We start from the raw sequence: 17,164 nt of genomic DNA, 5'->3' as shown, positions 1-17,164 counted from the left end.
AATGCCGTCGTGGCATCTGTGGCGCTGTCAGCACCTGCGAGGTAATCCTGAACGTTTGCTGCGTCACATAACACACATGTAGTGCAACGAAGTCTGCCTCCTGCTACTAAAGTGAGGTAGCGCTTGGCGTCGCGAAGTTCGTAATATCCGTTTCATGCCGAAACGCGTTCGCTAGGGAAGTTAAAAATACATGTGTCTAACAAAAATATTCCGGAAGAGTTCGCTATATTCAATAATTCGTTATATGCGTGTTCGTTATATCGAGGTTTGACTGTAGCAGTTTTCGAAACGCAAAAAAAAAAAAAAAAGTTTTCTAAAGCCTTGCAGCACAAGGAAGTCAAGTGATTCTTCCCATAAAAAAGCCAAATTGATTGCATGACTTATGCAGAGGAAGCCTGGTGGAAACAATGCTTACTGGCAATGTGCTATTGTGACTGCTGGCTCTACAGCTCAGTCACTATCAATAATGACATTTGGCCATGGCTGCCCTTCTGTGCCAAAAAAGAAAAAATGCACATGATGAGGCACAACATCAAAGGCAAATTGGAATTGGGTGCCAGTCACTGCAACACATCAGCAGACGTTCTATTTCCAACAAGCTTCCAGAGTATGTAATAAGCTCAGTCTTGTTTTTGTGCGGAAAAAAGCGCTGAGTTTCTTTAGGCTGCAGGACTTTATACAAAATTATTTTTGCTTTGTTTCAAAAACTGATGTGGCCTCATCTACATGGCTTCAAGCTCCTCACTGGCACTGCATTAATTTAAAACCAGGTTTAGTTTATAAGCTACGACTTCATTCCTGAAAACATATTTCCTATTCTGCACTTCCTATTTATGAAATAAAGTGCTTGTTGAAATGCCTTGTATAAACGACAAAACTTTCAGCCCGTGTAGTTCAAAAGTTCAATTTCCTGGAATGAAATAGACGTAAGCAACACTCTGAAGGCGAAGCATTAGATTTCTTTTTTCAGCACAATGGGAACGCTAACGAGTAAAGCTGCCACAGCCAACTGATTTCCAGTGCCTAGAACAGTACCCCAGAAGACTGGCCACTGTGAAAGCGTGAGGCGAAAAGTAAGCTGCTTGTGTTACAATAGTGACAGGTACCTCAGAGGCTGCCGGTAACAGGAATGCCAAGCTAGCCTTCCCCTTGAATCCCGCATAGACCGAGGTGTTTAAGGAACCTCAGAAAGCACTCTAAGGAACCATGCTTGCGTACCTCCATGTCAAAACCACTGTGGCTGGCCCACACTCAACATCACTTTTCCATATTTACTCATTCAACTTCCCTGACACCAGCCTTCCTCTCCTGCACCCACCTGGAGTAGAGGCACGTGCACGTGTGAGACGATGTGGGGCAGGCGGCGCCACTCGCGGATGCACTGCCCCGTGATGACCTCGACGACGCGTTCCACCAGCGACAGGTGCTGCTCATCCGGGTGGCAGATGGCAATGTAGCCCCGATACAGGTTCACCCGCCACGCCTGCTCTTTGGGGCAGCTCAGTTCCACCTGGAAGGGGGGAGGCAATAATGCACACGAGTGCTCAATAGTACTATACCAATGCTTAGGCATTCACACCTAGACCAGAAAAGGTATAGGAATCTATTCCTGGCAATGCACAACAAGTTTAGGTTGCTTTGGCAATGCACAAAAAGTTTAGGTTGCTTATGCGGACTAAAAGGGCTCACTGTTACGCAGGTTTAACCATTTAACTAGAAACAAGGCTATTCGAAGACATTTTTCTCCCATAATCATGTTCGATTTGTATTAAAAAGATTTCAATATTCTGGGTTGGCTGTGCATCCTTGGTGCCTGTTGGCAGTGCTAAAGCTGTAAACCTGCGAGATGCAGTGAACTACGAGTCTGCTTGAACGCGGCCCTCAGTGTGGTGTGCTTTATTTCAGCATGATATTACTGTCATGTGTGAAAGTTAATGTTCAGTTCACCGGTAGTGGTTCGGTGATGCCAGATAGCCAACCGAAGTCTTGAGACAGCTCTCTCGTGGCCTGCTGCACTGCTGAAGGTGACGAAAAAAATAAACTGCACCCATTTTAATTAAAATATTACTGTGTTTACAGTGCACCGGTAGCAGAATTAGACCTCTTATGATTGGCGGTGGCTTTCCTCAAAGCATTGTCCGCTGTAGCTTTGTTGCTAGCATAAACTCCAAAGGCCTCTGTGCCACGTGCACGCGAGCTCCACCGCTTTGATCTGGATCCAGGAGCAGCACTTGAAAGTGCGTGCAAGTACTCTACAGTTTATGTTTATTGAACTCCTGTTCAGTAGTAATACTTCCCCAATTGTAATAACTCTTAGCCTGCAAAGCCAGAATGACACCACTGTCTCATGAAGAAACCATCGTGCAATTGCCTGGTTGCTACGCTATGCAGCCAACCTTGCTGAACCAATGTTTGAGGCTCTCGTGTGACTCGCGTTAATTTTTTCACTGCTGATGGTGGTGCAGAATTCAAATATGCCTTCCCAATCCTGATTCCGATTTGCCGATCCTTTTCTGTACCATATAAAGTAGAATCCCGGTGATAAGAATCTCACGAACTAGCGAAAAAAATTTGCATCATCGGAATAAACAGGAACGAATATCAGTACGCAGAAGCCTGCAAAAAGGCATTCACGCAGACCTGCTTACGGCCTCATGGCCACAGCTCACCACTCGCGGCGCGTAAAGCGCGAGAGACGACCGTGACGATGATGTGCGGCCCGTGCGTCGCCGCGAACTGCTCCCTGTGCGTGCAGCACGGCTGGAGACTGCAGAGTCAACGATGTGCGGGATGTGCCCGCTCGCCGGGTGAGCTGCCGCCAACTGCACGTGATGCGCAGCATAACTGGCGATGATAACGTCGGCAATTTGTAGCCCGTATGATGCCACAAGCTTCAAGTGGCACGTAAAGCGTTACAGGCGATCGCAACGTAGTGATGTGTGGGCCACGGGCCGATAAGACTGCTTCTTGTACCTACAGTGCAACAGGTGATTGTAACGGCAGTAACGTGCATACGCTGTCAAAAACTACTCGCGGTGCACACACCACGGCTAGCGACTGCAAAGTCAACGATGTGAAGGCAGTGCGTAAAGCCCAAGAATACGGCCGGGGTTTGTGTGTTCATAGCATTCGTAGTGCCGCGGGAGAGCGTTAAGAACATCCGAAATTCTGCACATTGTACAGATGTACTCTGGCTGGAGAATTTTGTAAATTTTTATTATCCCCAAATTTGCATTAACCAGATTTGTATCAACAAAATTCTACTGTATATGGCAATGGCTGCATAAAGTACATGATACTGGTGCGGTTTATGAACAGCGACTTAGCTGGCTGCAACTATCCCATAATAAATTATTGCTATGCTGGGCGTTCGTCATAAGTGAGTAGTTGTGCTAGTTCATGCAAAATCGAGAAATCTGCACAGGCACAGCATAAGGTGTGATGTCAATCCCCTCCCCTCACTTCTTGTACTGCTTTCGCTTGTACTGCTTTCGCTACACGAGTGCACGAAATTTAGCAAAAAAATAAAGCTTATCTGGGAAAACTTATGACCCAAACGGCTCGATTTTGAAAAACTGAACTATTGAATGAGATACAAAGACATTTAAAATTGAGACTCGTTGATAACAGTGTAATTAGCATATACACATCAGAGTACGAAAAGCTCCTGTGTTAGCTCTTGTAGAATGCAGTCCGTATTTGTGTTGTCCTAAGTTCAGAAAAGATTCAGTAACAAATGGGTTTATAGAAGGCAATAATGAGCTGGGATCGCTTCCTTGGTTGCTTCAAGATGCTTTGCCTCCTTATACCAGTGACATGTGAAGAAGGTAGTGTAATTATTTACTCATCGGATTTTTGCCCATGTGTTCTTCATACCCAGCCTACTCGTATGCAAGCTCCCATATGGCCCACAGGCACCGCTAGGAAGCAACCGCATATCTCCTCATGCCATTTTTGTGGGAACAGGCTCATCGTATGTTGGCTCGTTGGCCTCTCAGATGCTTCGCCCTTTTGCATCTAAGCACTGCAGGAAAGCAACTGTCAGGATTGAGTGCAGCTGATTAGCTTTCACGTCACGAGCGCTCATTAGTACATGTCCAGTTGATCGCAAAATTTAAAATACGGCCACAATTTGTCGAAATTTCAAACCTTACTGGGAAATCATGTTATCTGGGAGCATATTAGCCAGGAGAAGAGTAGTGTAACTCTATGAGAAGTTTCTTACTGCTCACTATTTTGAGTGTGTGAAACAAGAAATCGTGGCAGAACTCACTTAGCCAATGGGGGCCTCTCACCTGTGACAGGGCCTCCTTCATGAGGGGCCAGTTGGGCACACGCCACGCACTCTCTAGCACCAGGTGTGGATTGGCAGCACTCTTGGAGCTGCCGTACTCCAGCACCAGCTCCCACTGGTTCAGCTCCTTGCAGCACCTGCAACAGCTCCGCTTGAGAGGAAGCCTCTACAAAGCCTGGCTTCAAAACAAAATCCCAAGTCCATAACCAACCCACACCCCAACCCAGTGTTTGCCAAGTCTTGTGGTTCCTGCATGTTTTCTGCGCGGAGGGCTTTGCAAAATTCTCAAACATTAGCTTGATTTGGTGTTGGTTTAGCTTGTTTAAAGTGGCAAAATGACTCTGGCTGAGCTATCAGGCATGCTGAAAAACACCAAAAGACATTGAAAGATATTCTTACACCATAGGCTAGACACAGAACTTCTGCACATTGCCGGCTCTCCACAATGTCAGCACAATATCCCATGCAGGATTTAGCCGCATGTAAGCACGCTAGTGTGTGTGAAAACTGCTGCAAACTGCCATGTTGAAACGCTGCACTGTTCCGCCTCCAGCTCCGAACAACAAGAAAGATTCCTTAATGCTAGGTATGTTTAACAATTCAAATAGTGAGACTGCAGGGCAAACTGAATAGCAAATAGTGTTACAGTCGAACCCGGTTATATCGAACCCGGATACATCGAATTTTGGTTATATCGAACTCGTGAAATATCCCCTTGAAAATCCCAAGTAAAAGTATAGGAAAGCCGCGTCATATATCGAACTTAATTTCACCGGTCGTTCGACATATCGAGCTCCGCACCACGCACTGGAAAGTGTGCCTTCCCCAAAGACGATCGCATCATCCTTGGCCGTTTGCCGCGTGACGTTTTCAAGCCATGCGCGGAAGGAATGAGAAGCAACAGAGGCGACGGCTGGTCTGGGCAGCGCCGCGCCCATTCCCCAAAGGCGCGCGCATCTGCAGTTATCGTTTCCCGCGCGCCATTGCAAGCCATGTGCGTGGGTGTGCCCATTCTTTTGCCGAGCTATATCTCTCCTTGAGCACGCGCTACACATGCGCCATGCTAGCCCAGCCTGTTTTCAGAGAGACGTCGGACGCTTTCTCCAGCGTGTGTTGCGAACCCTCTGTGCGCGGCGGTGGCTGGCTGACGTGGCTATGGCGCCTGCGGACGTTAAGAAGCGGCAGCTCTCTTTTTTTTTTTGAGAGTCATCCTTTATCGTTGTGCTGTTCGGACGTGCGGCAGTTCCCTTTTTTTTTTTTTTTTTTTCGCGGGGGTCGTTTATCCTGCATGTATGAATCAACGAAAGCACGCGGTCAGCTGCTGCGATCATGACGCCCGCCCCAAGCGCGGCGTGGCTTGTGCAATCAAGCCATCACGGGCACTCTGCCAAGTTCGCTCCCCGCCAGCGCAGGAGCAATAAAAAGGCGCCGCCTGCGCAGCATCTTGGCACGCTGCCAAGAAATGAGCTGTGGATGAGAGGACCGAAACGGAGTGACGCGCGCCATCGACATGCAAGCAAAAACGCTTGCGATTTCTGGATTTCTGCCGTGGCGTGGCGGCACAGAAACCTTGTTTTGAGCTACCGCGGTGGCTCGAGCGGCGATAGGGACGCAGTTCCAACAAGTTACAAATTTTTTGCTCTCGCTGCCGCTCCTCGCTGAGATCGCTCAATCGCTTGCATGTGAGCGAGCTGGCCTTTACGCATTTTTTTTTTTTTCAAATTCTCGGGTGCAAAAGTAGAGGGTGCGTTCATTATGCAAATGGATTGATTATGCGACAAGTACGGTATCGTTTTTTCGCATCGTAAGTGCCGTCACAAGCCAATTTCTGTATATCGAATTATCGATATATCGAACTATTTCGCGATCCCCTTCGAGTTCGATATATCCGGGTTCGACTGTATAGCAGATTAAACTTTTTCAATTTTCCTCTAAAATCGGACAGTAGGGCACCCACAGCACCCAGATTTGGAACAGTGAACTCTGAATTGCTATAACATCGCTAAAAAGGTACTCCTAGCATTGTAATTCGTTATACTTTCTAGTACTTAGCAACTGTCCATGTGAATTTTCTGTAGTGCAGTTATTTTCCCTTCCCAACATCAGCAACTACTGCCCAATCATTCACAAACTAAATTTGTTGTCAGTTCTTTAGGACCATTTGAGAGTTCGAACTTCAATAATTCGACTTTTTTTTTTTTTTTTTTTTTTCCAGGTGTCTTGAAGTTCAAATAACAAGCTGTCAAGATTGTCAGAGCAGTGGCCTGGACTGTTGCTATGAGCACATTCTCGACAACACCCAAACTTAACTGTGCGCAGAAGTAGTGGAGAGGAAAGAAGTAAAATAAACATTCTTCTTGCTTACAGCAAGAAGGGCCAGTCTGTCCTTTACTTGAAATGTGTACAGTCTGCCTCCTAGGTACCTGTTCACATGCTGTTCTCACAGCACTGAGGTGACCCACTAGGGCTATTAGAGGTTCAATTCATTTTAATTCCTCAAATATATGCATTTATTACATTAAACATCTCACTATAAGCATGTCTTTCACACCACCATAAGCCATTATTATGTGAGCTTCGAAGAACGCGCTCTGGCCAAAAGAGAACAACCCACCTCAGCCAGTGCTCTTCCCAGAGGCGGCACTCGCTCTGCAATAGGGATGAGGCCGTCTCATGCCGCGGCACGCGCGACATGGCAGCTTCCAGGGCAGCCTGAGCCTGCTCAAAGCAACCTTGCTGTTCCAGTGCCAAGGCCAGCGGCGTCTCCGGATGGCGCGCCCGGCGTTGCCAGAGGCCACCCAGCAGGTCTTCTTCGCGCAGAAGGGAGTAAAGCTCGGCTAGGGCATCCTCGGCTGCGCCGGCCTCTTCGGGGATGCCGCCCCGCACGCTGGCACCTACGCCAGTCGAGGAACCGGCACCCGTGCTACCCCCCCGCCCTGCCAGGGCCGCCTGCTCCAGCAGCAGGCAGGCACGGTGCCACAGGTTGTGCGAGCGGCCCAGGTACTGCAACAACGCCAGAGAGAAAGAGTGCAAGATGACAGAAAGGTAAACTCTGGCATTCTCACACCACGTGACATAAATGCTCGAAAGCAAAACGTGATGGGGCCATTTTGTGAAGAGAGCCTTCTCAACAGCATGTGCATGCGGAAGCAACCGAGAAAACTGGGAAAAACATCGTTCTCACTTCAGTTTCATCTCAAATGGGGGCAGCCATTGTTAATTTGCTCGTTAATTCGAACCTCGATAATTCGAATTTTCGGATAATTCGAACTACACTACTTGGTCGAGCCAAGCTCCATAGAGATCTGTGTATAAAAAAGCCCGTTGATTCGAACACGAGTCGGTTCCGCTACAGATAATTCGAACAACGCGCCGCTGCATTTGGGCGGCTTGGCGCACATCACGCGGAAGAAAAAAGAAGAAAAACTAAAGGAACACCTCTGTGACAGGAAGGCATAATTAGAGGCTGCGCACGTCCAAAATGGGGACAGAAGACAAAACCAGGTAATACCATGGAAAAGTGAGTACAACTTAAATGGCGCCATGACCGGCGCGGTGGCCGGCGTCATTGGAGGAAGGAGACGGCTGCCTGCTCTCTCTCTTCTGCACAACCTCCGTAGTTTGGAACTAAATACTAGTTAATTCCAGCCCTGTTAATTTGGAAATAGGGATAAGTACTGTCGGCGCAGTACCAGCCAACGCCCATGAAAGGCTATCTCGAACAGGCACTATGGGTTAATTTTTTTCTTTTTTTTTTTTGCGACAGCCATCCACCCTGCGCAATACTGGCTTAATTTTATTTCCAAATACCACGTGAATTATGAAATAAACAAGATGGTGTTCGCTATTTAAAATTCTCCATTTATTTTTTCACTCACCAGGTATTTGACATTAGATTTGGTCTGCTTTGTTACTTGGACTGCTTTGTTAACTGTCTCTAGCCCTTTATGTGCCATTGTGTATTATTCACAAGTCTGGCAATGTCAACATTGATACAGCCTCCACTTGAGGCGAACTAGTTTGTTGTGCACATTTTTTCTTTAGACTGCTGCAGTGGATGGGAAACTTGGCTGCAAATATCTTGAACAAATGTCTTCCTCCAGTGCTGTTTTGGACAGAGCTCTGAGGCAGGCATCTTTTCCGTGAAACGAGCGACCCTTTAACTGATTTCTGGTATGCAGCATGTGCTGTGAAAGACTGAAGGAACAAGTTCTAACCCCCTTCCAATTATGCAGACGTGCCACTTAAACTGTTACAACAAAACAAATGCGTTTCCCCGCTACCAACAGGGTCCATAACCCACCTTGACGAGTACAGGTTTGATGGGCACTGGCGGGTTGCATTGGGCCAGGGCCTCCATGAAGGTGCCAATGGCGTTGGGGTGACAGTCCTTCTGCACCACATGGCTGCCACTGCACATGAAAGGCACCAGCTCCCCTGCCAAAGCCTGCACAATGCATGCCAGAGGAGCTCAGCAGGGGCGAGGAGGAACGTGCCTAGCCACCTACAACCGTGAACTGTCACAACACAAATACTTTTCTTTTTATAGTCTAATCCATCCATAATGCTCATACACGTGGTACTCTTTCTGTCGCTTTACAACTGTTCGAGAAAGAGGTCTGCTGTGTCATTTTGATCAATTTAAGTATGCGAGGAAAGCCCTCTTGGAAAAATATGCATGAGGTTCAAAGGAGCGAGTAGAGGCTTCACAGCGAGGCACGCGATCATGTTGACCCATGATCCATGCCCTTACGAAGCACGTGTAATGGTAGGAGTAATGGTTGCCGGGGGGGGCCTGCCACTAGGCCAGAAAGTAGCCTGCGATGTAGTTTCGGATTGTGAACTCAAATGTTAGCCTGCAGACACAGCTGCATGCTCTGTTTCCAAATTCCAATCAGCATGTTGCTGGTAATTTCTTCTTTAAAAGAAGTCATTGCAATGCTAGTGTGCGTGTTTTCTTCCAGCAGTCTGAAACAGCGCACCTGTCTTGAGTTTTTCTACGTTGTGTAATGAAAAACCTGCTAAGCCTTCACTGGGTCTACAGTCGCCGACCGTTTTTTCGGACTTGAAGGGACCCGAAAAATGGTCCGAATAATCGAACAGTCCGAAAAATCCGTGAAGCACAAAAAATCACTTTATTCAGAGGAAATCGGCTTAAAAAAGTAGCCGATTTTACCTTGCGGCAAATTTCTTTTGCTGGCGACGATTTGCGCTTGTATTTGCGCCAAAGTGTTGGGTTGGCGGCTCCGCTCTCCCCGCACATCTTCTTAAAAGACACACCGTGTCTCTTCTTGAAACCGCGGAGCCATCCGTCGGTGAACTTGAATTTTTCAATTCTCATTTTCACGGCCAGGGTCTCTGCCTTTTCCTTCAACGTGTCGCCCGACACTGGAAGGTTTTTCGCTAAAGCAGCTTTAAGCCAGAGTAGCAAGGCCTTCTCCAATTCGGGGTGGTCGCCTTTCCTGTCGTTCTTCTGGCTGCTGCTGTGGGACGCCTCAAAGGCGGAAAAAATCTTATTTTTCACGTAATCCGAAATAGTTTGCTTCGACAGTGCGAACTCCTTGGCCACGTCAGCTTGCGTTCGCCCACTCAGCACTAGCTTTATGATCACTGCCTTTTTCTCAAGGGTCATGGTAGAATAGCTCCCACGCTTCTTTGACGGACCCGGCAGCACCGGCGGGCCCATGTCCACAGCCCGAGTGCGCACCACACCGCTCGTCAAACACGCAAAAATGAGGCACTTTTCGTTCAGAGCGGTGGAACCGCCGGACGCAATCACAAAACGGCCAAAGGATTGACGGCGCGCCACTCGGTTGACGCGGTCGGAGAAACTCGTGTGACAACACGGCGGACGTATGAGACAAAGCACAAAGAGATAGCTGCCCGCGTCAGCGTTGGCAACAAAAGCAGGTTGACGGCGATGACAATCCGACTGCCACCTCGAAGTGGCAGAGATTGCAGGGGCCTCTCCTGGCAAAAATGGGGCACCGAAACCATGTCAAGCCAATCCAACTGCAGAGCCAATCCACCTCAATCCAAGATGGCGCTTGTTGCGCCGGCGAAAAGCCTATAAGATGGCAGATTTTGGCCTGCAGGGGACTGAAATTAGTCCGAAAAATCGAACTTTCGGACTTTTAAAGTCCGAAATATCCGTCGCGAATATGTATGCGCTTCTATGGGGTGACTGACGGTGCCTCACTGAAGTCCGAAATATCCTACAAGTCCGAATTATTGGAGTCCGAATTACCCGTCGGCTACTGTATATGTTCTTTTTCTGTTCTTTTTCTTTTTTTCGAGTGTGCAAAACATTGTGCAAACAGACTTTCGATAACTCAAGTATTTATTTTGGTTCTTTGGAAGCTGAATTAATGAGGGTTTACTAGCAATAATGTAGTCCTGTTCGACTCGTCAATTTCATCAAAAAGCATGAACAGCGGACAACAAAGCGCTTGTGTGTCTGTCTTTAGCTGTTGTCAGCGTTTTTTTTTTTGCACTTCCACGACCAAAAAAACATTTCTGAGCATACCAAGTCATCACATTATCTTTTTTGTATGGCGCAGACAGTCTAGCTTTGTTTACTTCAGCTGCAAAGACTACACGTTATTCAGAAGAAGTAATAGAGGTGACAACCGCTGCCTGATAATGTTCTTCTGATTTTTTTTTTTTTCAGACAGAACAGTTATCTGATATTCGAAGCTGGCTTTTTTTTTTTTTTTTTTTTTTTTCATGAAATCCTGGACTCTGCTGAGCACCACCAAGCTCCTCACCATATACATAGCTGTGACAAATATTTCAGAGTCAATGGAGCCCACAGGTCCAACTTTTCAGAAAAAATGGATGCGAGCACAGCTCTGTGATGCACGGAAGTTCATTGTCAACATTTTCAACGCGAGTGAGCATCACTTCAACACTGTTTTGGGGATGATCAAACAATCATTGTTTTACTTTACAATATATTTTTACAACACACAAGTTTACTACGCTGGAAAGCTAATGTACTTTGTACGGCTGTTCCTAAAACCTGTCCCGCTGGCCTGTGGCCACAAATGCTGAGTCGGCCACTCACACTCTGTTGCCGGTCGTTGAGCACTTTCCAGAGGCGGGGCATCAGTTGTTGCCAGAGGTGCTGTGCCAGCGGAGTATCCAGGTGGCACAGCTGCACCGTGGCCGACAGGAAGGCACCCAGGCGCAGCTCCCGCACACCCTCCAGGAAGCGGCCCTGGCGCTGCACCAGCTGCTGCAGGTTCTGGCGTGCCCGGCCGGCCCCATTCGAGGCGCCCGCACCTTCCAGCAGGGAGCGCTCCTCACCCACAGCCGCCGACGGAAGCTCAATGTCAATTTCCTCCTGAGTGGCACACAGAAGAGCAGCGGCAGCACTCAAATTCAACAAAACTCCTGCCTCACGTTTCAATGATGCATGCTCAAGCAGCAACAATGGCACGGTCTGTGTAGACTCTCCGAAACAGTAAGCCGACGTCCCAGTGAGTCTTCAAGACAACCATTAGGTGATAAAGTAGCTTACGCAAAATCAAAATGCAAAATGCCCCAAATTATTCATAAGCTCCAATTCTACTCCATCACTGGGTCTAGTGAAGCAAGGGGCGAAGACGAGCGAGCAGAATGCTCTTTTGCCAATAGAGAGATTTAGCGTACCGCGATCCCTTACCGTGACCCGCCCCCGCACGTTCCACTGCACATGCCCATCTCTGACACTGATAGATGGCGCCACATGCTGCAAGTCTGCACATACATGTGCCGCAGTGGCACCAATCCGCGCGTGCGCACCAGCTGCGCGGTAGAAGGTCACGGTGACGGATAGCGGATCAGCTATACTAAATCTTTCTAAGGTCACAGGACTGGCACAGGACAGGGGCGCTTAAGAGAAAAATCACGAAATTCGTAACCTAGCCAAGAGGGAAGAGCCTATTACAGAAGGTGGCGAGTGCAGCAGTGAGTGCATTGGTGGTCTGGGCACCAACTACCTGTTGTCCCCTCGGGGGCCTACCTCGGTGTCGGCAGGCTCCTCCTTGAGTGCTGTAGTTGGGCATGTGGTGGCCAGGTCCTCGAGGGACTGCAAGCCTGCAGTGGCCGCAGGCAGTAGGGTTGCCGTCTGCCCACTGCGCAAAGGAGCATTGGCAACGGCCGTGCCCAGCACCAGCTCGATGCACTGCTTGATCCAGAAGTGGGGGCCAATGGTCTCCCAGTTCTGGGAGCACACGATGAACAGGAGCCGCTCGTGTAGGCGCCGCCGCAGGCTGCTGTCCAGCACCTGTTGCAGTCCAGGGTTCGACGACAGTTCATCCAATCAGGCATATATTAGAATGAACAGCAAACAGTCACTGACAAAGTCGATAAAAAAAATGACATTTCAAAACCACAAAATGAAGTTTCGGAGCCTATACGGGTTCCAAAACGTCAATTAGGGGGTCAATTTTTTTTATCGTTGTTACTGTTGTCAGCCAAGGGAGGGGGCAACACAGGAAGGATGCACATGGGAAGGCTCCAAGAGAGCACCAAGAGCAAGAGCAGGGTATACAAACAGCCTGTAGAGAATGACAGTTCCGTACATAGTGTGGCATTTACGAAGCAAGCTCTGGAAGTCCTAAGAATGGAGAAAAATATTTAATTGCAGTAGAACACCACTGTTAATGCTTTGAACAAGATCACGCACGCACGCGCGCACACACGCACGCACACGCGCACACACACACAAACACACACACACTTCGAGCAAGGACACAGTAGCCTGGAAAAAGTGTGGAAAGCACAGGTGGACAATGTGTGCACACTTCTGGCCGCATTAACACTGCACAGTCCTTCTCTATTGCGGCTGAGAAATTGTGTTCATAGCAGTGTAAGCTCTTAGTTCTCGTGTCTGCGATTTCTGTCATCTGTCGGCGGCTCCAAACTCGGCAGGGGAAACCATTTGGTTTAAAATTGTGGTCTAATCGCTGATCACCTGAGATTCGGGCCGGTGTTAACGATTCACTGGGGGGTTAATGCACACAAAATTGCTAGTCGAGTCGAGATTTTAAATGCAAGAGGGAGCCATATAGATGACCTCTGGTCATTGAAGCCATAACGGGGATGTAAATTCCGGGAGCCATTGTGACATCACACAGCACAGGGGCGCCACTGCGTTTCGCCTCCATCAAAACGCGACTGCTGCTGTCGGCATCGAACCTGGATACTCCGGTTCAGTAGCAGAGCATCTTAACCACCGAACAGCTTACGCTCTTGCATCGCAACGCCTATCGGCGGTGGCTGCAATTTTTTTAAGCTGTAGGCAAAATGCATACGACAGGACCATACCTCACAGCTAAACCATACAACTGTATGTCATACAGCATTGGCCACGCAAGGTTTATCCCGGTGATGTTTCATTGTTGTGCCTTCAATCTTCATGCTACAAGCCCAGATACAACAGAACTGCATAAACCATGAAAAGAAGTTTCATATCGCCTGTACGTATGCTTGTTGTCAGCATGGGTGAAAAACAAGCAAGCTGCAGAAGACAGTAACAACTAAGTGCCAATGAAGTCTTCAGTTTTTTGCTGGTGTGTCATTGCCATTTGCTGTGCATTAAAATTCACGACATTCTGGGTACATTCGATTTTCCAGTCCCGGACTACTTGCTGACAGGTCTCGGCTTCTGCTCTGACCAGAAGTAGTGTTATGGTCACATGGACTATGCAAGCTTTCTCCACTGTTTGCTTTTAGCAGACGATGGATGGCAACCATCAGTCATGACGCAGTTCTTTTGCTGCATGCATGTTTATCTTTTTGGGGTGAATGTAATACTAAGATTAATGGAGGTGAGAATCAGTCGGTGCTTTTCACAAACGGAGTGTGACATGCCTGAATGTGAAGAGTTTTAGTTTGGCAGAGTTTGCTTGCCTTTGCTATTCACAAAGTTCTTCCAAAGGCCCAGCTCACTGTGCTCAAAAGCACACGAAAGCATTTGCAAAAGCAAGTGTTATAACAAGTGTTATAACAGAAGTTCACTTACTATGCTTACAGTCCTGCAGAATGAAAGGATCACGAAACAGGTGAAGAACTTCTGGGCAGCGCGAACAAACAATCCCTGTTCGGAGTACTGGAAGCTTTCAAGTGTAGTCAAATTCGAGGAAGAAAGCAAAAACGCAAAGCTGGAACACGTACATTATTTAGAGCATGATATAGTCAGCAAGAACACGAAAAGTACTCAGAACGGGCTCAGAGTCTAACTCAATATGGCAGCTGGCCCAGAAACAGTACTCGTGGCCGGAGGCTGCCCAAGGAAAACTGAACATCCGACACCTGTCAGCAAGTAGTCCAGGACTGCCCGGTACTGAAAGTTAAACGTACCCTCTGTTACGCCATGTAATGGTTTATTGAAGAGTTCAAAGAAGAGGAGACAGATGCACGCAGATTGATGTGGGGTCTGAGCCAATTGGCTCATAGCCATTGAAAGGAACTCTTGAGGCGATAAAGGTGGCAAACCTGCTATCGGTGGAGTACTGGTGAGTCAAGGACATGTTTACCCAGTACCTAGCACCAAATTCTAAATTTTGTGCCAAGTCCGAACAGTCACAGAAGGGACTTTGTGATCTACGCCAACGTGGCAGCAGCTGGTTCAGGGACTGCACGGGGAGAACACTACTTTTATCACTGTAAAGCCTCTATTGAACACTGTACCAGCAAATCAGCCACAACAACATTGGATTGCATTGTGTCATCAGCTGCTTATCTGATGATGCCAATGGCGTTAGTGCAGCTGTTAATGATAATGGTGGTGATAGTGACGCAGCTGTAAGTTCCACGGGATTTTTTTCACAAAATCTATTTTCACACAAGCAGAGGCAATTTTTCGGAAGACAAAGGGCGGTGCTCATCTAATCATCTAAAGTGTTATCAGGAGGGGTGTCACACCTCAAAGAACTTTGCCCGAATGGCGGGCTGGACGCAGCGCAGTCCAGCCATGAAGGCAGGCTCCAGCTTGGAGGTGAGCTCGGTGCCTTTGAGGGTCTCGTCCCTGTACACGTGGTTCACCAGCTCCAGGAACTGGCCATTGAGCTCTAGCTCGTCAGGGAACCGCTTCTCCATGAACTGCATCATCTTGACCAGCAGGATGGACTTCTCGCGCAGCGTTGGCGACTGGTTCACCGCAAATGGAGACTTGCTCTTCACCCAGTCCTCCACCATCTTGGTGATGGCCCGCAGCACCTGCACACAGTGGCCACACCCTCAGTTACTGTCCTAACTGCGGAGAAAATATCCTTCTTGATGTCACTCGATTTTTTTATATGTAAAGACATTTAAGCGTAATAAATAAAGCAACATACCAAACTACTGCTCCTTTTCTCTCACCCATTTCGTTTCACTGTTTTCAGTTACGACCCGTGCTCACCTTGACGTCGGGGGACTTCTCAATGAGACCGACCAGTATGGCACCAATGAAGGCCTTGCGCATCTCCTGGCCCATGACGCCCACCCGGTTCTTCACCAGGTCCAGGCTCAGGATGAGGAGCTCGGAGCCCATAGAGCTCGACTCCTGGCCAGCAGCACCCCCCATGGCGCTGGCGGGGGACAGGTGCTCACGAGCCATCTTCTGCAGCACATGCATGAAGGGCGTGATGAGCCGGTCGATGTAGCACGGGTGGTTGACGCATGCTGCCTTTAGGATCATGAGGCAACCGAATAGAGAGGAGGGTGGTGGGGCAGCTGATTTCTCGTACGCTGTCAGGCCATCAAACACGACCTGCAATGGAACAAATCGCGAAAAGGTATAAGGCAGAGCCTGACAATGCCGACTTACGAAGGGAGTGGCAGTTTCGTACGCAAAATCCTTCAGAGTTAATCTCTACACCATTCTACACTACACTAAGCCACTCTTCCGTCAAATAACATTCTGTCTGCTCCATGAATAACACTCTCTGGACCAGTCCATTCCTTCCTCTTAACGAGGCACAGGCTATATTAGTACTTGGTCTCTAATGTATACAGTCATGGTCCATTGCTACCATATTTACAAAATTGTAAATCAACCTGAATGCAAGTTCATGACAGAGTTCATGACGATGTAGGTGGCCGGCCATCAAGTCCAGGCATCATTAACGAACAAAACATGAAGAATGAATGACTGGTATTGACTCTTCCATCAATCATCAGCATTCCCCGGTAGTGTGGCCATGTCACTAGACCTCACGCGCTCAGTCTCAGACCGATTTTTCGGACTCAGTGGGACCCATGAAATGGTCCAAATAATCGAATAGTAAAAAAAAAAATCCGCTAATGGAGGGACAGGGCTCTTGGAACATTTCTCTACTTTTACATTAAACGGAATGAGAGTGCACAGTCTTAATTTTTTTGTGCTGATTTTAAATATGTAATCACTTTTCTGATACTATGTCAATTTTAGTGTTTAAAATAGTCTACATTTTCATTCTTTTTTTTTATGCAAACAATAGCAAGAAATTACTATTATTAACATATGGCTAGATAGTATACAGCACAAGGAATACAATGTAGCAACTACTTTTTTGATTAAGGCAACATTAGTCATTTTAAAGGTTTTGAATTTTGATGTAGGAAAAAACGATTTACGAGCCATTTGAATTTGAGTGCACAATAAGGTTAGCAAGAATAAAATGAGAAATCTGTCCCCAGCATTTACAGTTTAATCACTCAGGTGCATGGTGAAATAAAAACTATTCTTTTATCTGCTCTAGATGCTAATATATCCTTCTTGTAAACTAGCAAAGTGTCTAAAAATTCTATGAGCTGGCACGGAATGCCGTGAAGCCCATAAAAGTAGAATCAAGGCTGAGCATTCGGCCTATTATCAAAGACGAGGCTGTCCAAATATCGCAAGCTTGTCATAGCGCGCAT

The 17,164-nt window shown here is 47.6% G+C and overlaps 1 protein-coding gene across 3 annotated transcripts in view; it reads right to left on the bottom strand.

The window, feature by feature from the left end:
• The window catches only part of Nipped-A (Transcription-associated protein Nipped-A), a 287,463-nt gene that overhangs the window by 83,186 nt on the left and 187,113 nt on the right, over positions 1–17,164 (bottom strand). For all 3 annotated transcript variants that reach the window (XM_084595462.1, XM_084595463.1, XM_084595464.1), the window contains exons 38-45: positions 15,684–16,034; positions 15,206–15,499; positions 12,300–12,563; positions 11,361–11,639; positions 8,598–8,741; positions 6,909–7,297; positions 4,296–4,431; positions 1,319–1,510 (exon numbers count right to left, since the gene is read on the bottom strand). In XM_084595462.1, the coding sequence (XP_084451588.1) occupies positions 1,319–1,510; positions 4,296–4,431; positions 6,909–7,297; positions 8,598–8,741; positions 11,361–11,639; positions 12,300–12,563; positions 15,206–15,499; positions 15,684–16,034 (2,049 nt within the window). The remainder of the gene's footprint in view (positions 1–1,318; positions 1,511–4,295; positions 4,432–6,908; positions 7,298–8,597; positions 8,742–11,360; positions 11,640–12,299; positions 12,564–15,205; positions 15,500–15,683; positions 16,035–17,164) is intronic.

This window comes from Amblyomma maculatum, chromosome 2, assembly GCF_055883805.1.
Source record: "Amblyomma maculatum isolate TAMU_Amacu chromosome 2, ASM5588380v1, whole genome shotgun sequence".
In the NCBI taxonomy this organism is placed as follows: domain Eukaryota; kingdom Metazoa; phylum Arthropoda; class Arachnida; order Ixodida; family Ixodidae; genus Amblyomma; species Amblyomma maculatum.
Note: the sequence above shows the minus strand (reverse complement) of the source record. Positions and strands in the feature narration are given on the sequence as shown.